This window comes from Oncorhynchus mykiss, chromosome 1 (genome assembly GCF_057628025.1).
Source record: "Oncorhynchus mykiss isolate SJ-2025 chromosome 1, ASM5762802v1, whole genome shotgun sequence".
Taxonomy (NCBI): Eukaryota; Metazoa; Chordata; class Actinopteri; order Salmoniformes; family Salmonidae; genus Oncorhynchus; species Oncorhynchus mykiss.
The window spans coordinates 80,273,751-80,298,569 of NC_143022.1; the positions used below are offsets into that span (position 1 = coordinate 80,273,751).

General features: G+C 41.9%; 2 protein-coding genes across 5 annotated transcripts in view; one reads left to right on the forward strand and one right to left on the reverse strand.

The window, feature by feature from the left end:
- Positions 1-2,617: 2,617 nt before the first annotated feature.
- Positions 2,618-24,804, forward strand: LOC110529780 (phytanoyl-CoA hydroxylase-interacting protein-like). 4 transcript variants are annotated; one of them, XR_005052920.2, is made up of 6 exons: positions 2,618-4,301; positions 18,077-18,273; positions 20,005-20,179; positions 20,320-20,437; positions 21,948-22,630; positions 22,714-24,804. XR_005052920.2 is itself a non-coding variant. In XM_021612314.3 (5 exons), the coding sequence occupies exons 1-5, from the start codon at positions 4,196-4,198 to the stop codon at positions 22,492-22,494; spliced, it is 1,143 nt and encodes a 380-aa protein (XP_021467989.1). In that variant the 5' UTR covers positions 2,618-4,195; the 3' UTR covers positions 22,495-24,804. The 4 variants fall into 4 exon arrangements, 2 of the variants coding, with proteins under 2 accessions (XP_021467989.1, XP_090097617.1); XR_016497354.1 differs by having other exon boundaries at positions 4,062-4,301; positions 15,014-18,273; XM_021612314.3 differs by having other exon boundaries at positions 21,948-24,804.
- LOC110529788 (protein FAM13C-like) overlaps positions 23,492-24,819 on the reverse strand; it is a 56,273-nt gene continuing 54,945 nt past the window's right edge. The window contains exon 10 of the mRNA XM_036989878.2: positions 23,492-24,437. Within this exon, the coding sequence (XP_036845773.2) occupies positions 24,314-24,437 (124 nt within the window). The 3' untranslated portion in view covers positions 23,492-24,313. The remainder of the gene's footprint in view (positions 24,438-24,819) is intronic.

Consider the following 24,819-nt stretch of genomic DNA (forward strand, 5'->3'; position numbering starts at 1 on the left):
GGTGGATGGATTATCTTGGCAAAAAAGAAATGCTCACTTACAGGTATGTAAACAAACTTGTACACAACATTTGAAAACTAAGGTTTTTGTGAGTATGGAACATTTCTGGGATATTTTATTTCAGCTGATGAAACATAGGACCAACTCTTCACATTTATATTTTTGTTCAGTATATTTGACTTAGTTGATGATGGAAGTTATAGGCCTTCTGCGGCATTGGCCTATAGGCTATCCATGAGTTCTAAGCTCTAATTTCTTTAGCCGCTAATGGATCATAGCGTAGCAATGTGTCCATATGGCAGAGGCTAGTGTCCTTGTCATAGTTTAATTTGACATTTTAGACTGTATAATTTTACTTCAGATTTTATGATTAACCATGTGACAATGATTTTGAGAAACAAAGTGAAATGAAACTGTTCCACGGAAATTTGCATATGAAAATAATCATAAATGGCACACAGATCGGTATAAATGGTAGGATAACTTGTGTCGTGTCTTTGGCTATGCCGGATTAAGTGATATGACATGCTATTCTATAAAATAATTTCTCTGTAATTAATATTACCTGATTGAGCTAATCATGTAAATGTAATTAACTAGAGAGTCGGGGCACCACAAAATAATATTTATAGAGCTGTTATCTTCCGAATAAACTCTTAAAGACCTAGTAATATTTTACATCAATAGCAGTCAATATTAATCGTCACCTTAATTCAGTCTCATCTGAAAGTTGTAAATTCTTGGTTATCTTCACGAACCCTGGCTAACAAGTTGAATCAGCAATACAAAATTGGGTTTAATTATTTATTTACTAAATACCTAACTAATCACACAGAATTACACATACACATAATTAATCATAACTTGATTACAAATCACGTCATAAATGAAAACGTCCCTAGCGGAAGGAACAGATATGACAGCTTGTTACACAAAAGAAAAGGGGCTGGGTTTGAGTGAAAGAGCGGGAAGACTGAGGAACAAAGGGTGACACTGTCATATTTACATATTTACTTTACATAGATACTATGTAAATACAGTATTTTATGCATTCTAAATTACCGCCAATTTGGAAAAGGAAAATGCAATAAATATTTACTCTGAGCTGCGCTTTGGTAGGTTGGTGGTAGATGGAAGGCCGTGTTGCCAAACCGAGTCCTTTGTCCTTTGAAGAATGTCTCTCGTGGTCAATTGTATACGTTGTAGTAACGTCGTTGTGTGATAGATGGGATACTCTGTCTGTTCCTTCCTAACCTGCGTTTGCAGCTGCTGTTGCTAACTCAACGGCTAGGAGGTATCACTTCTGTAGTGAATAAGAGTTCAAAGTTCATACCATTCGCAACCAAAGCTCACGCTGATGTTGGCTTCGTTCTGTAGTTATTATCTGAACCATTCTGACATCGGACCGTCGTCCTCACATCCTCGGAACAGGAGATTATATTGTCGTCAAGGCTTTATATAGCAAGGGAGAGGAGGGCGTGTTTGAAAAGTTTTATAGTCCATGACCCTTCACAGGGGCGGGCCACTGATTGAGCAGAGCCCTAACCTTATAAAAACCCAATTCTCACATTTTAGAAGCTAAAATCACATTTCATGCCATCATGAATCATTTAATGTTCAAACATTTAAATTGAACAACAATTCCATGTGAATCCGATAACTCTGATGTGTAGACTTTCCACTGTAGAGTTTATGTCATCTTATCATTGATGAGAATGTCTCAGATGACAACCGAACTGACATCATATTCATTAAGTACCACAGCATATGTTCAATTGGTCGGATTACCAGAATATAGTTCATTTCCCCCCACCTTCTGATGTTCCCAGAATCTATATGTCAACCAAGCTGTTTGTAAATGTAACATCAGTAGGGTAGAGAGAGGAAAAAGGGGGGAAGAGGTATTTATGACTGTCATAAACCTACCCCCAGGCCAACGTCATGACACTTGTAAGCTTCCCCAAACGTCAAACTCACGAGCTGCTTATGGTCTTTACAAATACACCCATTTAAAAAATGGTGAAAGCGCAGGCGCGCGACACATAGGAGGTCCCGTGAAAAAAACGGACCCGCCTATGGAAATCAAATGCACTCCAACAGATTCATTCTAGCGCTTGGTCGGTTTTAAACCAGTTCATCTCGCTACTAAAAAGGGAGGACTGGCCTTACTGAATCAGAGTGCGGTATACAGTTAGAATCTCATCAGAGTGTGCTGCATTTGTACTGCCATGGTGATTATGGGTTTATGGATGTTTAATTCGCCTGCCCATAACCCCACTAAGTAATCCTCCTCAAAATGAATGCACATTAATATGCAGGCAAACTATTTGTCCTTTAAAGCTCTCCAGAAGTGTTCATATGCCCTGTATTGGACCAAAATTCAGAAACACATTGATAATAGACATGGTTACCTACATTATGAACAGTTATATATCCTCAGCTGACATTGAATCTACTGCAAGAATTGGCATGCGACGTTGTTTTGTGTTTCCACACGGTGTGGGTTTACAAGCACACGCGCATCCTTGTGTGCATGCCTGCGTGTATCTGTAGGGGGGTTTAGGGCTTCCCTATTTCCAAGTGTATAAATTACATATACTCTGCAGTTACTTCCTCTGCCTTCTCAGCAGAGTGACTCAGTAGTCATATCAGTATCGGCGCAGACGAAGACAGAGCAGCCCGGGCCTGCTGAAAAGATACCACACATCTTTGTCCAAATACCCCATGACGCTCAAGCCAACCGTGAAATGCAAAGTGTCACCGCGCTCTAATGTCGCGTGAAGCGCAGAGTATCCTTTCAGAATGGAGATTGCTCGACAGAAAACATCTATGTCTGCCGATCATCATTCATAGGGCCTCCAGTTTTTCTATTGGAATGAACTATTAACATATTGTTACATTTTAATAATATTGCTAATAGCATATTTTGTTTTGCTTCACCACTGTCCTTGACCCTAATGTTTTGAAGGCTACTATCATGCCGTGTTCATAACAACTGGCAACTCGGAGATCAGTGCGTTCAAGACACCTAGGAACTCGAAAAAAACTAACTCCGACTGTGAAAAATCGTTTTGAACGGACACCCAACTCGGAATTCCAAGTTCGAGTTCCAAGTTGTTTTGAACGCGCCATTTCATGAGCTCCGACTTTCCGACCTGAAAATAATGATCATGATTTGACCTCCTATTTTTCCGAGTTCACAGTTGTATTAAAAGCACCATCAGTAGCAGCACTTGACGTTGTGACCTGGAGCGATCGTGTCATTATAGCCAGCTCAGTGGGCGTTGCTGTCACTGTGGCCCACTGATAGACTGGGGAGAGATACTGCCACACACACACGCACACACAGAGAGAGGGAGTGACCACTGTTAGGTCATTATTAATCATCGCAAGGCAATTACATGGATCAATACATTTATAATTTGTAGTCTTCATAAATGTAGAATGACGCCATCTGTTTGCCTGTAAATCCCGCCTGTGTCACGTTAGACTCAGGAAAGGGCCCGTGGCTAAAGGATTGTGGCAGAGATGGGCCACGGCTGTTTAAAATACATTATTCTTCTTGTCATGATAGGTGAGGGGTCGTTACCGCTTCATTAACGCATGGGCCACTTGCACCTGCGCTCCTGTGGAGAGCGCGAGTCGCGGAGAGAGCTCCAAATAAGGATATATATATCGTTTGGCTGACGTTAGCAGAAACGGAGCGCAACATAAAGAATGTGTATAGAGATTTAAATTGCGTTTTAAACCGTAGGGGGTGGAAGGTGTAATCTGGTTACAGAAAAGCCCTTAGAAATTGCTCCCTCACCCCTAATCCGCTATTCATGTTCCACTGTCCTGCGGCTGAATAGGCGAAACACTTGTGGCTGTCATTGAAAATAGCGCGCGCGTGGAACCTGTTAATTGGAAAACAATTATATAGCCAAACATTAAAAGGATTGGCATATCTTCGTAGTATTTATTCCTATCACGTTGCAGCGTCAAATCGGCAGTGTGCTATGCGCTCGTGACGATTTGCTGACGCGCCTTTAGCCCCCCTCCCCCGAAGAGTGAAGCTGCGAGAGAGCAAAGAGGCTGGGAACCGGTCACTATCTCTCTCGCTTTCTTCACCGAATGTGAAGGAAGGCAAGTCCTGCGGCAAAAATCAGCGAAATTCCACCGATTCCAGGAGAGGCATCCCAGCTCTGTTGCAGAAATGGAGGTTCCAAACTTGGGACACAACCTAACTAGCCCGATGAGTCCGTGTGAGGGCATGATCAAGAACCTCAGCTTGGATGCGATACAGTTATGCGAGCGAGAGGGTAAGCGCAAAATAAATGTAGTTTAGGCGTTGTAATTCCAATGATCACCCCCATCCCTTTCCACAAATTTCATTCTGTGTGCATTAGAAGATTCCCTGACATCAGATAATGAAAGATGATAGCCACCTATAGTAGTGCCACAATGTCTGAATAGGTGTCCAAGAAGTGCATAACGCTTCTGTTTGGCCCTTATTTTATGATGAAAATGTAACAATATGGACATTTACAGTTTATCTGGATTGGATAGAGACCGGTGCGCTGCTGCATCAGCGGCATAGCCGAGGGCGTCAATGCACAGATTTTTCTTGACATAACCTACCCTATCTATGGAGCTTATGCATTTAGGTTTTCACAACGAAACGAAATGGTCATATCAGAAAAATGCTAGGAAAGCAATTTGGCGCAACGGTAGGGTTTCACCATTTCAGAACCATGGACGTGGACAGCATTCGGCAAAGCGCTTTTACACGGGTTCCAATGGATAGATACTAAGATAAGGATATTCTTGCCTGGAGCAGCTCTGAACAAAGCTTAAAATTACAAATATATAGTCTATATTGAAGTAGCCTACAGTTAGAGCTGTTTTCATTTCAGAAACCACATCCACAAGCCCAATACAAGGATAGCTTTGAATTGCATTATTTAACAGGCTCTGACTAAGAAAAGCTACATGATTTGATGATTCAGCTGGTTGAGAAGACAACTATTTACATATGCTACAGAGGCATCGCTTTACAATGGCTCAAACACTATGGTCTGATCATTAAAAGGCTTTGTTGAAGTTCACATTTCGATACCAGGCCTATTAATTGTAGCTTAATATGACCATTTTATGTGAACATTTCAATACTGTATGTCAAATGCATGATGTAGCCTAGGACCTACGCCTACTAGGCTTATATGTTACCAGGATGGATTTTTATTTTTGCAACATTGAGAACATTTGGAGAAATACATGCAGATGGAAGCCAGCTGTAGGCCTATATCCTACCATGGCTGATTTGAATGGAAAAAATAGCAAGTCATGATCACTGGAAGACTGGGCTCAAAGATGGCTGCACCCATAGAAAGGAGTGTGCAGACAGAGATGGAGCATCCACACCCTTCACTCTAATTCCTTAGATCATTTTACAACAGAGTGAGAAGGAACATGGGCAGATCCATTTGTTCCATAATATGCTAGATGACACATACTCAATGCATTCATTGCATTACAAGACAATAATAACAAGACAAGGTAAGGTATGGCCTAGTCACAGAAATACTAAAGATATGTTTTTAGAAAGATGTTGGTAGTGAGCATCTTAAACTGAGCTTTTGATTTGTACATAGGGGGTGTTGTCTAGGGCCTGTGTAGTCAATGGTGGTCTTCACAAGACCACACAAGCAGGGCAGTTACACCCTGCCAGCATCCTTTGGACTGGTTCATTATCTCATCTGCTGCTTAGTGGGATGCAGTTGATATCCTCTTATACAACTCTGGCCTGATTTAAAAGCTGTAATTTTAGTAATGGTAAACGCTGGACTTTCTGGGGGACGTAGTTGTTGGTGCCAGCTCTGTTCTTTGTACTTGTATGGGCCCCTCTGCAGCAAACAAGCACTCTCCTATTTGTCAGGCAATACTGGGTAAATAGTGGCTAAGTGTCCTTGAGCTGCCCATTGTTTATAGTACAATAGCACAACAATCTCTGTCATTACTTTACAGATCCTGAGGGGAAATGACAGGGTTATAATCAGGCGTCTGCATCCGTTACACAACATTGTCATTTTAGTATGAAGCTCTTTTCCCAAGACAGGCTAATTCTTCACTGGCTTAGATGATGCTTGATATAGCCTACATCAGCATCATGGGTTTGTGTTTTTCAACACTCCTATTTCCATGTAGATTTCAATATCTTGAATATCTATTATCATTGATAATAGGGCCAATGCCATGATAACAATAAAACCATACCTACTAGACAGACCATATAAACATGAAAGCAGTTTAAACCATGGTTTTAGAATAAATCAGGTGTAGGACAGGATGATCTCCTGAAAAAGCATTCTCATTAACACCACAGACAGCTTTGAGGTCTTATACCTCAACATCACATGTAGTTTATTCTGCTTTGACAGACTAAAGCTTGAAGCAAGTTGTTTTGATGGGTTAGTATCATTTTAAATCTTCAAGGTTGTGTTTTCCTGTCATTTCCTTAGGCTTATTCAAATGTAGGGAACTGTGCCCACGGTTTGCTGTCTACAAATACAATACATTCAGTTCTCTTAGAAATGTTCCCCAATGTATTTATAAAACATTACATTTCATATTTATTTTAGTGCTGCAAAGCTGTCAAATTATCCAGCATATGATCAATATTTAATCGTCAACACAAACGTGAGGAATCCCAAATATATATATATATATATACACATACATACATACACACTATATATATATATACACCCCTTCAAGTTAGTGGATTCTGCTATTTCAGCCACACCCGTTGCTGACAGGTGAATAAGATCGAGCACACAGCCATACAATCTCCATAGACAAACATTGGCAGTAGAATGGCCTTACTGAAGAGCTCAGTGGCCTTCAACGTAGTACCATCATAGGATGCCACCTTTCCAACAAGTCAGTTAATCAAATTTCTGCCCTGCTAGAGCTGCCTCTGGCAACTGTAAGTGCTGTTATGGTGAAGTGGAAACGTCTAGGAGCAACAACGGCTTAGCCGCGAAGTGTTAGGCCACACAAGCTCACAGAACGGGACGGCAGGGTGCTGTAGCGCGTAGCGTGTAAAAATCTTCTGTCCTCGGTTGCAACACTCGCTAACGAGTACCAAACTTCCTCTGGAGGCAACGTCATGTCAAGAACTGTTCATCGGGAGCTTCATGAAATGGGTTTCCATGGCCGAGCAGCCGCACACAAGCCTAAGATCATCAGGCTCAATGCCAAGCGTCGGCTGGAGTGGTGTAAAGCTCACCGCCATTGGACTCTGGAGCAGTGGAAACACGTTCTTTGGAGTGATGAATCCAGCTTCACTATCTGGCAGTCAAACTTGGGAATATGGGTTTGGCAAATGCCAGGAGAACTCTACCTGCCCAAATGCATAGTGCCAACTGTAAAGTTTGGTGGAGGAGGAATAATGGTCTGGGGCTATTTTTCATGGTTTGGGCTAGGCCCCTTGGCTCCAGTGAAGGGAAATCTTAACGCTACAGCATACAATGATTTTCTAGATGATTCTGTGCTTCCACTTTGTGGTAACAGTTTCGGGAAGGCCCTTTCCTGTTTCAGCATGATAATGCCTCTGTGCACAAAGCGAGGTCAATACAGAAATGGTTTGTCGAGATCGTTGTGGAAGAACTTGACTGACCTGCACAGAGCCCTGACCTCAACCCCATCGAACACCTTTGGGATTAATTGGAACGCAGACTGTGAGCCAGGCCTAATCACCCAACATCAGTGCCCGACCTCACTAACTCTTGTGGCTGAATGGAAGCAAGTCCCTGCAGCAATGTTCCAACATCTAATGGAAAGCCTTCCCAGATGAGTGGAGGCTGTTATAGCAGAAAAGGGGGGAGGGGGGGACCAACTCCATGATTTTGTAATGAGATGTTCAACGAGCAGGCATCCACATACTTTTGGCAATGTAGTGTATGTGAGAAGGCACACGTAACTGAGCCTTTCCCCTCTGTCTCAAGAGGAGCTCTGAGAACTGCATAGAGAAATAAAATAACTGGAACTGACATCACCATCAGAAGGAGCCGTTATATACTGTTAAAAAGCCAAACATCCATTTTGAATGCTGTATAAGAAATTCAGGCCCACTTGTCTACTAAATCAAATGTGTGCCAACCAGGTCTAATCTCAATATAAATGTATTCCGTCTATGTCCTGTGGTCACCAATTCAGTAAGTTACCATGATGGATGGGTGACATTAATTTAACCAAGTAGCTGTGTCTGTTCTCTAAGAGACCTCCCAACCGCCATCCCCCCATTCCAGCTGTGACACCATCATAGCTAGCCTCACTGTCAGACACTGGCCGTGTATGTGTGATTTGAGCCTACCATCTGTCTTTCAGCAGCACCAACTAAATGAACAGTAGCCATAAGACCCCTCCCCAAGAGCCCAATATTACCAAACATTATCTCAGGCCTGATGCCATTTGTTTTTCTAAAATATACTAACAACACTAAACAAGAGGCTTAGACTCAAATCCCCTAAAAGCCAGTGGAAACCATGTAGAAACCTTTAAGAGAGAAATCCAGGAACTGAAAGGGGAAATGGAGTCATACTCTTGATACCATACCAGTGGTGTTTACAAATCATAATAAAGATTTGTTATGATTTATTGTCCTGGCACTCTGACAACTCATCTGAGTAAGCAGGCATGAGAGCACATATTTTGTGTGGACAGTTGCTCCATGACGGTGTCTGGCAGTAGCCTTGTTTACACATTGCACTAAAATCTGGGTTTCGTGATCTGCTCAATCCGAACAAAGTTAGTGAATGTTAAAATGTGTCTCTTATCCGTCCACTGTGGACATTGTGGCCAGATTTCCTGGTGCCGTCCTGTATGCAAATTATTTGACTGATATTCTTTCAGAATAATATTAATGTAATATGCATTCATTTTATGGCATTTTATTGATGCCATAAGTCAATGGTGCTACCTGTCAATTATTTTAGAGGCCGGTATAATGATAATTTAAATAGTTTGACTATCAAGATCTGTTTACACTTGATTGATATCCAGATACAATGGGTCCCTGACTACCTCCGGAGGTACACAATGTGTATTTTAATCATCTACACCTGTATCAAAATGTGGGCACAATCAGAATGTGCACAAGATCAGGACAAAGAAAGCATGTTAGCACTAGGTGTAAACGGGGCTTATTACACTGCTGCTGCTCTCCACCTCATCCAGACCAGACACTGCACTTCCAGCTCTCTGGGGATTTAACCCTTTGCTGTGAACAGATTGTGTAACCTAGTTGGGGGGACAAAATTATGTTGGAATTGAAATGGTTATTTAGGTAAAAGGGTCTTGATAAAAAATTATAAATGACGTATATCAACAATGCTATGTAAACAGTTCCATAAAATATCGATTTTTACGCCAAAGTATTCTGTTGAGGGATTTAACATAATTTCCTCTCACTCTGGTTAAACATGCTAATTCTATGCAAATTAAACACAATGACTCACCTCTTCATCCTCCCCTAAGAGGCCTTTTGGATTTAATGAATTTGCTAGAACAGCTGGGTATATTTAGAGCTGAACTTTTTTTTACAAATTTTAATTTAGTCATTCACTCCAAATTCTTACTCATTGTGTTCTGTTTTTGTTTCTATTTGATTGTTTTCTTTGTTGCTCAATTATCCTGTGATTTGATTGGAGTAATGTGTTACACACAGTATCTGTATGGAGCCATATGAACAGAACTTTGTGTTTCGCTTCTAGTAGGATGTTATCGCTTTCACTGTGAGCCTGTGCCATCTTGCCAGTGTATTTTGAAAGTCTTGCACTGAATCGTGTTTATAGTGTTGTGTTGGAGTCTTTTAGCGTGAGAATGAACCAAAAATAAATGGTCTGTCTAGAGTCTAGACATTACCTCCGGATTTCCAACCACCTATAATGCTTCGACTTTGACTTCATAGCAGTGGATGCTGCTGAGGGGAAGACGGCTCATAATAATGGCTGGAATGGAGCGAATGGAATAGCTTCAAACAGATGGCAACCACGTGTTTGATGTATTTGATACTGTGAGGGAAAGTGTTGTTGTCTGAAGAAATAGCATTGAATTGTACACAGCATCTCCTCTCATTCTATCTTGGTTTGTGTAGGTTACTGTGACATTATTCTCAGACCAATTGTCAGGACGCCCAGAACACTGTTCTGGGAACCAAAAGGAGTATCTCAGTTTCAAGGCCACAGTTTCGAGAGATGAAGCCTCGTCAGTCACTTGCAGGAACCAACATTAATAATGAATAATGTAAATCATGCTTATATGACTTGTTTGTGTAGCAGTATAAAAGGACTGAGAGGGAACGACCTTGTCAGAGTTTTCATCAAGCTAGGATTAAGTTTGTGAACATCTCCGGCCGTGGTAATAAAGATTGATTCATTTACATTGAGTTTGAGTCCTTAGTGGTGAATTTCCATGACACTACCATTCCACCTATTCCGCACCAGCCATTACCACGAGCCCAGCCTCCCCAATTAAGGTGCCACCAACCTCCTGTGATTTATAGTCTATGGGTCATGTCGACACTCAGGAAAACTCCTCGCCCAAATCACAAGACAAGCCATGTATAATCAGTGGGGAGAACAAGTATTTGATAACCTGCAAAATCGGCAGTGTTTCCTACTTACAAAGCATGTAGAGGTCTGTAATGTTTTATCATAGGTACACTTCAACTGTGAGAGACGGAATCTAAACCAAAAATCCAGAAAATCACTGATTTTTAAGTAATTAATTTGCAATTGTTGCATGACATAAGTATTTGATACATCAGAAAAGCAGAACTTAATATTTGGTACAGAAACCTTTGTTTACAATTACAGAGATCATACGTTTCATGTAGTTCTTGACCAGGTTTGCACACACTGCAGCAGGTATTTTGGCCCACTCCTCCATACAGACCTTCTCCAGATCCTTCAGGTTTCGGGCTGTCGCTGGGCAATACGGACTTTCAGCTCCCTCCAAAGATTTTCTATTGGGTTCAGGTCTGGAGACTGGCTGGGCCACTCCAGGACCTTGAGATGCTTCTTACGGAGCCACTCCTTAGTTGCCCTGGCTGTGTGTTTCGGGTCGTTGTCATGCTGGAAGACCCTCCCACGACCCATCTTCAATGCTCTTACTGAGGGAAGGAGGTTGTTGGACAAGATCTCACGATACATGGCCCCATCCATCCTCCCCTCAATACCATGCAGTCGTCCTGTCCCCTTTGCAGAAAAGCATCCCCAAAGAATTATGTTCCCACCTCCATGCTTCACGGTTGGGATGGTGTTCTTGGGGTTGTACTCATCCTTCTTATTCCTCCAAACACAGCGATTGGAGTTCAGACCAAAAGGCTCTATTGTTGTCTCATCAGACCACATGACCTTCTCCCATTCCTCCTCTGGATCATCCAGATGGTCATTGGCAAACTTCCGACAGGCCTGGACATGCTCTGGCTTGAGCAGGGGGACCTTGTGTGCGCTGCAGGATTTTAATCCATGACGGCGTAGTGTGTTACTAATGGTTTTCTTTGAGACTGTGGTCCCAGCTCTCTTCAGGTCATTGACCAGGTCCTACCGTGTAGTTCTGGGCTGATCCCTCACCTTCCTCATGATCATTGATGCCCCACGAGGTGAGATCTTGCATGGAGCCCCAGACCGAGGGTGATTGACCGTCATCTTGAACTTCTTCCATTTTCTAATAATTGCGCCATCAGTGGTTGCCTTCTCACCAAGCTGCTTGCCTATTGTCCTGTAGTCCATCCCAGCCTTGTGCAGGTCTACAATTTTATCCCTGATGTCCTTACACCGTCTCTGGTCTTGGCCATTGTGGAGAGGTTGGAGTCTGTTTGATTGAGTGTGTGGACAGGTGTCTTTTATACAGGTAACAAGTTCAAACAGGTGCAGTTAATACAGGTAATGAGTGGAGAACAGGAGGGCTTCTTAAAGGAAAACTAACAGGTCTGTGAGAGCCGGAATTCTTACTGGTTGGTAGGTGAATACTTGTTCTCCCCACTGTATGTTAAGTAGGTTGGTATTGGTTGTTGATTTTGCTTAACTTCACCATATCGCTCAAATTAAAGGGCAGTACTCAATTAGTTTAATTTGACAAGGTTAAAGTAAAGGACACATTTGCAGCAAACTGTGATTCTTGGCCATGCTTCCTGGCCTTCCATGGAACTGATGAGATTGTGAGCCATGGATTCAATGAATTAAATGCAACCTGCTCTACCAATGTTCATGTATTTATTTACAAACCTCTGTCTTATTTACAGAGCAGACAGATTGTATTCTGAAAGCTACTGCATAAAGACGGCAATGCAGATTTCATTGAGACCTGCATCATGCCAATGTTTCTATTTCAAAATGTGGCAAAGTGATAAACACCCTGCTGCACCTGTGTGATTGTGTGAATAAGCTTGCAATCTGCTGGTGACATAACTGTGAGCTGTGTCTTCACAGACAAGACAGCTGGCTGGCTTAGAGCCTTCAGTATGACAAGACTCATTTATAATCCTCTGAAATGATGGACCAATATATTGCATGCCATTTCAGAAATGGAAATAATGTATACAGTATGTCGCTCCTTGTCTCCCCACCAGGCATAATTCTCTTTTCCACGGCTTCCTTTCTCTTGGGTTTGATGAGCTATTGAGCTGTCTGAGTTATGCTGCATTGGTAAATGCCTTTTTCATGACCTAACACTGAACATCATTATGCTCACTATGTGAGCTCACCATTAGTCTGGCAGTCAGGGCTAGTTTGGGAAATTCCAGACCTAGGGTGTATGCTGGAACATTAATACATTGTGGGAGGCAACCTGTCCATCTGAGAGGCTACGTCACAGCCTCCATTACCTAATAGGCATATTGATTCCAATGACCTCCAAGCCTGTCGAACAGAACAGGCCTTAAACGCAAATTGTCTGTGACCATTGCTTGATGTTAATTATGGGAGCCAGCTAGTTCTAGGCCTCAGGCTAGGATCACCATCACACTAGGTTAGCTTGGGAGAACACCTATAATTCTCAACTACAGCAGTCCTGCCTGACGCAGATACAGTACCACAAGGCCTGGGCCAAACAGGACGACAGCTCCATCAACACAAGACAAGTTCTATCATTCATACAGTATAGTAAAATGATAACAAAATAATGAATGTTGAATCCATTAGGTAATGATCAACTATGTTTTATTAGAACATTAAAGGGTAGGTAGGATGAGTTTTTACTCACCAAAGTAACAGCGTAGTGTGGTCAAAGACTTAGTTACTTAGTTGTAGTCATGGTGTGGTTACCTACAGTGGGGAGAACAAGTATTTGATACACTGCCGATTTTGCCACTTACAAAGCATGTAGAGGTCTGTAATTTTTATCATAAGTACACTTCAACTGTGAGAAACGGAATCTAAAACAAAAATCCAGAAAATCACATTGTATGATTTTTAAGTAATTAATTTGCATTTTATTGCATGACATAAGTATTTGATCACATACCAACCAGTAAGAATTCCGGCTCTCACAGACCTGTTAGTTTTTCTTTAAGAAGCCCTCATGTTCTCCACTCATTACCTGTATTAACTGCACCTGTTTGAACTCGTTACCTGTATAAAAGACACCTGTCCACACACTCAATCAAACAGACGCCAACCTCAACACAATGGCTTAGACCAGACAGCTGTGTAAGGACATCAGCGATACAATTGTAGACCTGCACAAGGCTGGGCTACAGGCCATTAGGCAAGCAGCTTGGTGAGAAAGCAACAACTGTTGGTGCAATTATTAGAAAATGGAAGAAGTTCAAGATGACGGTCAATCACCCTCGGTCTGGGGCGCCATGCAAGATCTTACCTCGTGGGGCATCAATGATCATGAGGAAGGTGAGGGATCAGCCCAGAACTACACGGCAGGACCTGATTAATGACCTGAAGAGAGCTGGGACCACAGTCTCAAAGAAAACCATTAGTAACACACTACGCCTTCATGGATTAAAATCCTGCAGCGCACAAGGTCCCCCTGCTCAAGCCAGTGCATGTCCAGGCCCGTCTGAAGTTTGCCAATGACCATCTGGATGATCCAGCCAGGGCAAGTAAGGAGTGGCTCCGTAAGAAGCATCTCAAGGTCCTGGAGTGGCCCAGCCAGTCTCCAGACCTAGAAAATCTTTAGAGGGAGCTGAAAGTCCCTATTGCCCAGCGACAGCCCGAAACCTGAAGGATCTGGAGAAGGTCTGCATGGAGGATTGGGCCAAAATCCCTGCTGCAGTGTGTGCAAACCTGGTCAAGAACTACAGGAAACGTATGATCTCTAATTGCAAACAAATGTTTCTGTACCAAATATTAAGTTCTGCTTTTCTGATGTATCAAATACTTATGTCATGCAATAAAATGCAAATTACTTAAATCATACAATGTGATTTTTCTGGATTTTTGTTTTAGATTCTGTCTCTCACAGTTGAAGTGTACCTATGATTAAAAATTACAGACCTCTACATGCTTTGTAAGTAGGAAAATCGGCAGCGTATCATACTTGTTCTCCCCACAAGTTACGTTTTGGGATTTAGAAATATTTATTCACTTACCTTTTTTTATATCTAAACATCAATTCAAACATGTAATTGAGCAAACTTTTTCAGATGAATAGTGAACACAGTTCTTCACAGTAGTGGAACTTGGTGGGATCAGCAGAACCAAGGGATGGTTGCACCTGCCGCTCTATTCCTCTGATTTTGTTGGGTTAAATGCGGAAGACACATTTCAGTTGAAGGCATTCAGTTGTACAACTGACTAGGTATCCCCCTTTCCCTTTCTGCCATTGGAAGAAGAGCACTACCCACCACTGTTGCTCCACCTTCATTCTATGGATGGATGTAGCTGTTTTTTTACTTTTTCAATCAAACCTGAAATGTATAAAAATTCAGATACTAAGCAACAGGAAATGAGAAATTACTGTTGTGTATTGTTTGACAGATGTGCTCTCACCATGATTTATCCTCTCTCTTCAGGAGGCTGATGACCTACAGCGGCAGGGTCTTGGGCATCCAACAGCGCCAAGTAGTGTGACTGGTGGCCAGTGGCATGAGGAGGCGACAGGCAATACATACTGCCCCTGATCAGACAGAGCAAGAGACACAGGGAAGATAGGAATTATACGAGTAATGCCTCTACCTGATGTATAGACAGAGCATGCTGCTGATCACAATACAAACATACACACAACTTATGTTTATATAGACCTACATGTACATTTTATTAACTACTTTAGCTAGCTAGCTATGGATTAGGTGCCTCAACCACAGATCGCAGCAGCTGTTCCCTCGCTGCCCCAAAGTCAATCAGCCAAATGTATTTCATAAAGCCCTTTTTACATCAGTGGTTGTCACAACGTGCTTTACAGATACCCAGCCTAAAAGTCTGCTGGAACTGTGTATCAATGTCTTTAAAAAGTAGTCTCATACAGTCGACTTTGGAGGTCCAGCGCTGTCTTTACCTTCTTTGATTTTAGTCATTTGTTTTGTTAGCTCAATTTTTTTCATGCCACAACCTTGCTAGCTGCGGGGTAAATTACTGCACTTCTGACAAACGTAAATAGCACATGTGTTACTTTAACTATTTTTAGTAGGCCTACCCGTGCACTGGTTTGATCGCACATGGCTAGCTAACAAGCTCGACCTTGTTACCTTTTTACATATATAGGTAAAACGATTCAAGTTTATAGTCCGTTAGTGGGACCCTGCAAACTAGCTAGCTACGTGTAAATGCTGCTGGGTAGTTACTTCGTATGTTTACTTAACTTCCTTACATCCGGACTGGAGCAGATAGCTAGCTAGCTGCCCAATTTGGCTTGGCCTGCCGCCTGCATTGCGTCATTGGTTTGTGTGGAAACAGGTAAAAATAGGATTGAAGATTAGATTATTGTTCTTGCATTCTAGCTAGCTAGCTGACTGTCATAGCTTGGGGGACAAATGTTCATACGAAATCTATCACATTTCCATGTTGGGGGATGGGCATATCCTGCAAATTGTTCCAAGTATAACGTCAGGCCTATACCTAGCTGTACATTTTCATTTGAATTAAACCAATGGACTCACCTTTACATTGACTGGGATTATGATATTCTAGGCCGAGTGGGACTACATGGGTTGAATTGTGTTTACATTTCTAGAGGCTGTTTATAATGAGTGACGTTCTGTTGGACTGTATAGTGTAGTCACAGAACGGTTAGTTACCAGTAGCTTTGGTGTGGTAAATCTAGGTCCAGGGCTGAGCAGACTGCAGCCCCACAGGAGGGCTTTTGGAGAGGAAGGCAGAAGGAGCTGGTGCTGCTGAGGGCCAGACAAAGTAAAGAACCTCCACAGACTGTGAAGATGGATCACATCAAAAGGATCATGCATTTAGGCCTATCTGTCAGGAGGATATAGCCTACGTAATTCAATGGTTGACTAGTTGGTACCCATTTAGTTTAGTAAATGTACAATAATTCAATATTGCTCAGCACCTACTGGTATCAGCTTCTTTAGAAATAAAGGTATAATATTTTACAGAGCTGTGTGTGTCCCTTTAGTTGGACATAATTTGCCACACATTTTGAGTAATTTAGCACAGCATTATCACAGTTTAGTCATAGTAGGCCTAGACCTAATTCTGTGTGATTAGATCGCCATAGGCTAACGAAAGCAGTTTGTAATGCTGTTATGTGGGCAAACGTTGACAGCATTAGCCAGGATTACATTTGACATTTTAGTCATTTAGCAGAAACCCTTATTCAGAGTGACTTACAGTTAGTGCATTCATCTTAAGATAGCTATGGGAGACAACCGTTATCACAGTCGTAGTACCATGCCAGTGTCCGTGTAATTCCTCTATTTGTAGGTTAATGAGGTGGGATTAGTGTAAACAGCTGAATAGCTAAATCAGCATTCTGGCACAGTGGCTTGGGCTGTGTGGGATGGGTGCTAAACAGCCATCCAAAATCTGGTTGGGTTTTACTCTGTGCTTTGCTGTTGGCCAACACTTAATTTTCTCAAACCAGTGTTCAGTGTTTGCAGATATCCTAGCGGTTATAGAAGTTTGTTTAGCACAGAGCAAAAGATCTGTTCTGCCCCTTGACAGAAACCCATTTTTGTATGCCTAGTTTAATAACCTCAGTATGAATGATATGGTTTATATGTTTTTAAAAACTCCATATGAACCAATTTGTGGAGTTACTCAATTATCACTTTGCCTCAAAACTCATGGTCTGAGATAGGCGTTTCCATGGTCTGCTGCTTTTCCCATTGATACTTGATGCATTACCCCAGAATTCCACATTCTTGCTCCTGTATTTAGTTCCTGTATTCAGAGTTTGCACAGAAAACAAATTGTTGCCATGCCTTGAGTAGGTGTTTTGGTGTGTAGTGGATTCTCATGGCCATGTTACAAAGCTCTTATTCACTTTTGGTGTATGCTATTTGTATTCCTGTGCGTCTTTGTGTATGTGTTATGACATTTTCATTAACACGTAGACATTCTGTAGCACTAAAAGGTGTCTAAACATGCATTTAGTGAGGAAATGGTGAATTTGTCCTTGCTACACACACCTGTTCAAAATAGGGAGTATTGGACTAGATACAGAGGAAAATGGTCTGACAAACCCTGAACAAAAGGCTTATCAGAGCAATCTTCTATCTACTTTCATTTTCTTTGTGTGTGACAAAAGAGAAATGTCCTCCATGAAAGAGAAAAGCGAGGCTTTATTAAGAGATCCATCTGTGTTGGGTTGAGTCACTATAATCATCAGCGTTTGAAATATTTAATACCGTATGTGCTTGTAATCTGAGGGGATTGCAGCGTTGCCATGACAACAGATACATGGTGGAGCTCCCGCTCTTTGGTAAATGCTCCACAGAGCACAGAGGCAGCTGAGTGGTGGAAGTGTTCCCTGTAGGGGTTTGTAGGCCCCCTCTTATGTATTAGGTGTCTCAAAAAAAAAAACGTCAGTAGTTCTCTAAATTGTAAAATATCATTGAGACATTTCTCATCTCCTTAAGCATTAAAGCCCAACCAATCCCTTTGTCCCTGTGCCACAGGCAATAAATCACAGGGCAGCGGCATCGTAGAGATGGAGGAGCTTCCTGTCCCTCAGAACATCAAGATCAGCAACATCACATGTGACTCCTTCAAGATTTGCTGGGACATGGAGCCCCGAGTCAAGGAGCGTATCACTCACTACTTCATCGACCTCAACAAGAAAGAGAACAAGAACTCCAACAAGTTCAAACACAAGGTAAACTATTAACACGCACACAACAACAACTAGGCTATTTCAAAGGAAGAACACGCAGTTTATAATACAATCAAATGTATTTTATAAAGCCCTTTTCACATCAGCAGTGGGCACAAAGTTATTAAGATACCCAGCCTAAACCCCCAAAGAGCAAGCAATGCAGAAGCACAGAGGCTAGAAAAACTCCCTAGAGCCTGAAGTTGTCTATAAAATAATTTCTACATGATAAGGCCAGTTGTTTAGTTTGAGCTATAACACAAACCAGTATGTAGCCACATCGTAACCTTTATACCCCAAACAAGTAGTGTAACAGGCGTAATGAGTATATCTTAAATAATTCATCACCCCCCCCCCCCACACAATTTTTTTGCTTAACTAACAATCACACTTTACTTTTTTCCAGCTTGTTATCTCTGACTTTGCTGATAGCTCCTTTAAAGTGGGAAAATGTACTTGCTATTTTAAGATGAATGTACTAAGTCGCTCTGGATAAGAGCATCTGCTAAATTACTCAAATCGAAATGTAAACAAAGGGTAGATAACCTTTTACCAGAGCTCAGAAGCAGAGCTCAGAAGCAGAACTGACACTCCCACACTCTAACACTAGGGAACCTTTTGTATTCTAACAGATTAAGCCCTGAGCATGAATGATATCACACAGCGCTAGCAGAGACTAATTGCACAAATATGGCTGCTGTTTCAGCCTTTAATCTAATGCATCTAATGTAACATTTTTGCAGATCTATTTCATCAGTCTCCCATTCACATTCTGGGTGGAGTGAACATAAAATCCCCCCCCCCCCCCCCCCCTCCAAAGGAAGCGGTTTTCTTCCCATTCTCTGTGTGAATATACATAGATAGAATGCATTTATTTTCATTACAGCACGCAGGGCTAATGTTGTGCATTAATGTACTGCTGTTGTCACGGCTGGCTGGTGTAATATTGCAGGGCGGGCCCAATCTATGTCCTGCTAATGCATAGAGACAGGAAGTACTAGGCTCCATGGCATACATTAAATCAATATTGAGGAGATGGGGGAAGGGGAACGCCACATGTCGTTCATGCAGCTTAAAGGTCAAATTCAGCCGTTTTTTTCTCAATATCAAATAATTTCTCACTAACAATGATGTACCTTATTGTGATTGTTTTCAATTAAAATGGTCAAAAATAAACAAAAATAGTAGCTTCATAGCAAAGAGCAATTTCTCAAAGAAGAATTGTTCTGGGACTGTCTGGGCGTGGTCTGACTGAGGAGGGGAAAACTAGCTGTTATTGGCAGAGAGGTTTGGAACTCTTTCTTATTCGTCTATTAACTAATTTACCACCTGGTGATGTCACCAGACAGGCCAAAACTTTATCTCACAAAAACAGGCAGACATTTCAGGTGGTCTTTTTAAACAGCTCTTACAGTAAAAGGGTAATATCATAATTTTCACAGTATTATTCCAACCTAATAGTGTGGAAATATATATAAAACAGAAAATTCATGTTTTTGACTGCACTGGGCCTTTAACACTAAGCATTGTATTTATGCTGATTTAGTGTTTTGGTCTGTGCGTGGCATTAAAATATACTGTATCAATAGTGAGGAGGCCACTACTACTACCACTATGTTGCTTTTGCAGCTGAACGGTGAATAATGTGTTTATTCAGAGTTTGTGTTTTGTATGTAGAGTTGTAAACTTTGTGTATGTTGAGTTTAAGCTCTGTCTGCCGGTGTCCCTGTCCAGGATGTCCCCACCAAACTGGTGGCGAAGGCAGTGCCTCTGCCCATGACGGTGAGGGGTCACTGGTTCCTCAGCCCGCGTACGGAGTACACCGTGGCCGTCCAGACTGCCTCCAAACAGAGTGACGGAGACTACGCCGTGTCAGAGTGGAGCGAGATCATCGACTTCACCACCGCCGGTAAGGCAGGGGGCAGAAGAGGGACAGGGGAAACAAAGCATTTATTTTATGGCCTATCCCTAAAACCTTCTATCTTTATTTGATATAGGCTTACATTCTGTATTCTCTCATTAATGGCTAATCCTAACCCCTGTTTCCAGATTATTCCACGGTGCATCTAACCCAGCTGCTGGAAAAGGCTGAGGTCATCGCAGGCAGGATGCTGCGCTTCTCTGTGTTCTACAGGAATCAAAACAAAGAGTACTTTGACCAGGCCAGGTACGTACGAACGTCTGCACAGCTGCCCTAACAGCCAGCACAGTTTTATTCTGACGTTATGATTCAGTATGTAAAAACGGTATAATACGGGGAAATCACGTAATATAGAGATACAAGACCCTTTGCTGTACCTCCTTCCCTTGTAACTGAAATCGTCATAGGCTTTTCTCAAAGCTCCAAGGCAGTGGTCCAGATGGTATGGCTTAATGCTTTAAAAAAATATATACTCAGATAGTATAGGCTGTTCATGTGTAAGTCTAGTTCTGTATTGGGGGAGTTAGTCTAAGTTCAACAGAAAGGTATTATTGCAAAAAACTGCCTCCAATCCATAAAAAAACTCTGCTTACATTGCATCATACAAAAAAAGTTAAGTATCTGGGTTAGCAGATTATATTTGGGTAAAACAGCCATTCCGGATATTTCATCCCTAATAGGATTTTCTGCATTTGGAACTAGAAGTGTACCATGGTCAGGAAACCTCTGAATTACTATTTTATATAACAGCAGCTTGCTAGGCAGAATTGTTTTGGTTCCCATTTGTGCATATGTTTGCTGGAACAAATGACCTCCCCAATGACTGCATGCGTTGGACCAAAGTCTTAAAACGTAGCAGCTTTAATTGCTGGATACAAAGCCTTTTAAAGTATATTCTGATGAAAGAGGAAGCTGAGTGTGTATCAAGCACCTGACTGGAAAGCAAGATGGAAAAGTGGGAAAGAGAGAGGAACAGAGTGTGAGAGAGGAGAGAGACAGAGAGGAGAGAAGTCTGGTGTATTTTTTGTTGTTTGCTGATGTGTTAACCAATTATGTATTTTTTTTCTTCTTGGGGGATGAGAGCACTTTCTGTTCTTTAGTTTTTATCTTCTCTTATTTTCATTTCTCTGTGGTGTAGAATGGTGAAAAACTACACAGAAACGGCTTCATCTCGTGGAGAAAACACCCAAGGACAGTAAAATGAGGCCTTTCCTATGATGACCTGAATGGGACCTTAATAATTAGATAGTTACCATGACAAAGAGACAATTATGGTTCTAATGGCAACCTTTAAAGTGTTACCAATGTAATTACGCCAATAATTGCAGCCTTTGGAGCTCAGATTTGCATCATAGGATATCTGACTGCCAATTTAAACCTCACAAGGTGCTTTCAAGTTTCTACTATTCATTTGTTGGTATCCAGAGATCTTGCCGAATACAATCTATCTGTCAGTTTTTTTAGTCTGAGTTCTGTCTAGGGGAAAATAAAGGTATGTTTGCCAGTGAGAAAACTGAGGAGCAAATCATTTTTATAGTAGATTAACTAGATGAAATTGATTAGATCAGTCTTTTTACTCATTGTTTCTGAAATGCATCCTTTCTGAATAGGTTGTTTGTGTTGTCAAGAGACACATTGACCAGCTTTCAGTAGGATTCAGCTGCTACCCAAATCCCTGGTTGTATCGATGATACATTTATTGTAATAACCTATAGTATAGTGATTACTCAGAAAGTTGTCCATGTCTCCTCTCCAGGGAGGTGCATGGGAACCACATGCTGCCAGCTGTGAAGGACAACAGTGGAAGTCATGGCTCACCTATCAGCGGGAAGCTGAAGGGCCTCTACTTCAGCTGCAACACAGAGTTCAACACAGGCAAGCCCCCCCAGGACTCCCCCTACGGCCGCACACGCTTTGAGATCCAGGCTGAGACCCTGTTCAACCCCAAGACTAACCTCTACTTCGGGGACTTCTACTGCATGTACACGGCCTACCACTACGTCATCCTGGTGCTGGCCCCACAGGGCTCGCCCGGCGATGACTTCTGTAAGGCAAAGCTGCAAGCACTCGACATCACCAACAACCACTTCCTGACTTGCACGGTGGACGAGGAGGCGGGCGACGGGGCACTGGTTTTCCGGCACGCCCAGGATGTGATCCTGGAGGTGATCTACACAGAGCCCGTGGACCTGGTGCTGGGCACGGTGGCAGAGATCAGCGGGCACCAGCTCATGAGCCTGTCTACCGTCAACGCCAAGAAGGACCCCAGCTGCAAGACCTGCAACATCAGCGTGGGACGCTAGTGGGAGACTGGACTGCACCTGTGCTACACAGACGTACACACACGCAACCCCAACCTATATCCTCAAAGGACCACCCTCCCAAAAGAAGAACATTGCAGGAGAGGGACCCAGACTGTGAAAGAAATTTAACAACAGGGTAGGGTGCTAGAATTCCCAGTCCATATACACACACACACACACGCACACACACATCATCCATTTTCCTTTTCAACCTCATAGGAACCACCCTCCCAAAAGTGTGGCATTCTGTTCATCCCTCCCGCCTTCCCCATCAGAAGAGAAACCATGCAAAAGAGGGAGGAGCCCCAACTGAAAGATCTACAGCTGAAGTGTGGGATCCTAACAAGCCTTGGTCAGCATCATCCAAACCGCTAGCCAAAACTGACCCTAACAAGCCTTGGTCAGCATCATCCAAACCGCTAGCTAACACTGACTGATCCCTTTAAATGTTCTAACCAAACATTGTTCCGTGCATGTATTCACACAGCTTTTCTCATTGATTTTCTCTTCTGTTGTTTTTCAAACGTCTCCTTCTCCCGTTGACCTCTTCAAATGTTCTGTTGTTCACTTCAGTCCAGGTAGACAGATGGTTGTGTTCCTGTTTTCCCATCTCTCCTGGAAGGCGTTAGAATGGTTCAGATTCGACAGATCTAAGTTACTCCTCCTCTATCGGCAGAGACTGGTACTAATTTAGGGCTGCAGTGTCATCATCTTTATGCCAAAGGTAACACAAAAGGACAACTTGCTGTAGAATAACAATACTAATGCAACAGCCACTAAAAGCATATTAACTCGGAGATCAAGTTGAACTACTTGGTAACCATTAAGAGCATGATGCAGTATGTACAGCATGACTTTGAAAACTGAGTCTGTCAGTTCCTCTACCATAGCTACCCTTCTGCAATGTTATGTGGCGGTGGCGTCTCACTCTACCATAGCTACCCTTCTGCAATGTTACGTTTGATTTATTCTAGTTATAAGGAAACCATAAACTGTGTTTAGTAAAGTAATGTGAAAAAATATTTATTTTTTACTGATATATACACATATAAACCAGAAGTGCACAATGTCAAGAGCTCTGATCCTAGTAAAGAATTGCATTTTTGGATGAAAAACACAAAAAGGAGAAAACAACACAGATTTGAGTAACTTGCACTATGCCAACATTCACAAGTTATTTTTTTTCCAAGGTAATGTTTAACTTGAATTGCCACAATTCATCATATCAACTATGAACTATTACATATCATAGTACAATGTGGGACTAAAAACGGATTGACATGCACAAACATTCTACAGGATTGTCGGATTGTGTATTCGGATGACATATCCCCCTTGCCAAGATTGCACTTTTCAAAGAGCAGCATTTGAACGTAGTAGACCACGTTACGTACCTGTTATATCGACATTAGTTTGGCAAGAACAAAATGCAAGTAACAATAAAGTGCCATAAAATAGCTTAGAATAGCATAAAATAACATTTCTAACATCAACCGTGATATATATTTGTTCTCTTTTTTCCTTAAAATGAAAGTGTTACACTCGCTACATCAGTTGCAGAAAAAAGTATAATTTGTCAAGGGACTAAAAATAGCTGGATGTGGCCCAGCAATTCTTGCATCATCTTGCCATCACTCTTAACCAAAGTGAGAGTCAGTCAACATCAAAGTCGTTTAAAGTGCATCACCATATAAGCATCGCATGAAACATGACCAGAGTACCGGTATCTCACTTTGAAATTTGTTCTGAAAAAAATATTATCCAATAAAGTGAGCCAAAAAAAACTGTTTCAAAATAAAAGTCCCACTGTGAAGGAGGCTCAAACAGTCTTCGGAGTAGCCCGTTTACTGAGCAGGACTTCTAGCAAACGGAGTTTAGCTTTTAAGTTCTTGTACTCGCAGTACTCCTCTGCCATGGGCCCATGGTCCTCTTTCTGGGCAGCCCTTTAAAGACGAGGAAGAGAAAAATACTAACTTAACATTTCAGATAAGCTGCAGCTTTCATTACTGGTATAGTCCCTGTGTTGCCTTATTCAGATAACTTTGTACAGTAAGTATTGTAATCGGAACATTTTATTTTACTTTCAATAACCGCTACATGTACAAAATATGTGTATAGTTCAGACCAGTTGTCTCTATCTCTTCGTCTCTCTCCCAAGTACTTATTTGTGTCGTATTAACGTCAGTAAATGTGCATCACGCTGTTGTGATTCTGCTGAATTCTTCTGGTGGATGTTTTATTTTATTTTTCACAAGGCGTTGTTGAACTATGAAAACCAAATGTTCCAGTTTATTAAAGGAAAAGCAAACAGTGAAGTGTAACGAG

What these genes read in the sequence shown, in the direction of transcription:
- LOC110529780 (XM_021612314.3), top strand. Translation starts at nt 4,196, where the DNA reads ATGGAGGTTCCAAACTTGGGACACAACCTAACTAGCCCGATGAGTCCG. An exon ending in ACAGTTATGCGAGCGAGAGG is followed by an intron (nt 4,302 to 18,076) that starts GTAAGCGCAAAA and finishes CCTGTGCCACAG; the next exon opens with GCAATAAATCACAGGGCAGC. An exon ending in CATCGACTTCACCACCGCCG is followed by an intron (nt 20,180 to 20,319) that starts GTAAGGCAGGGG and finishes CCCTGTTTCCAG; the next exon opens with ATTATTCCACGGTGCATCTA.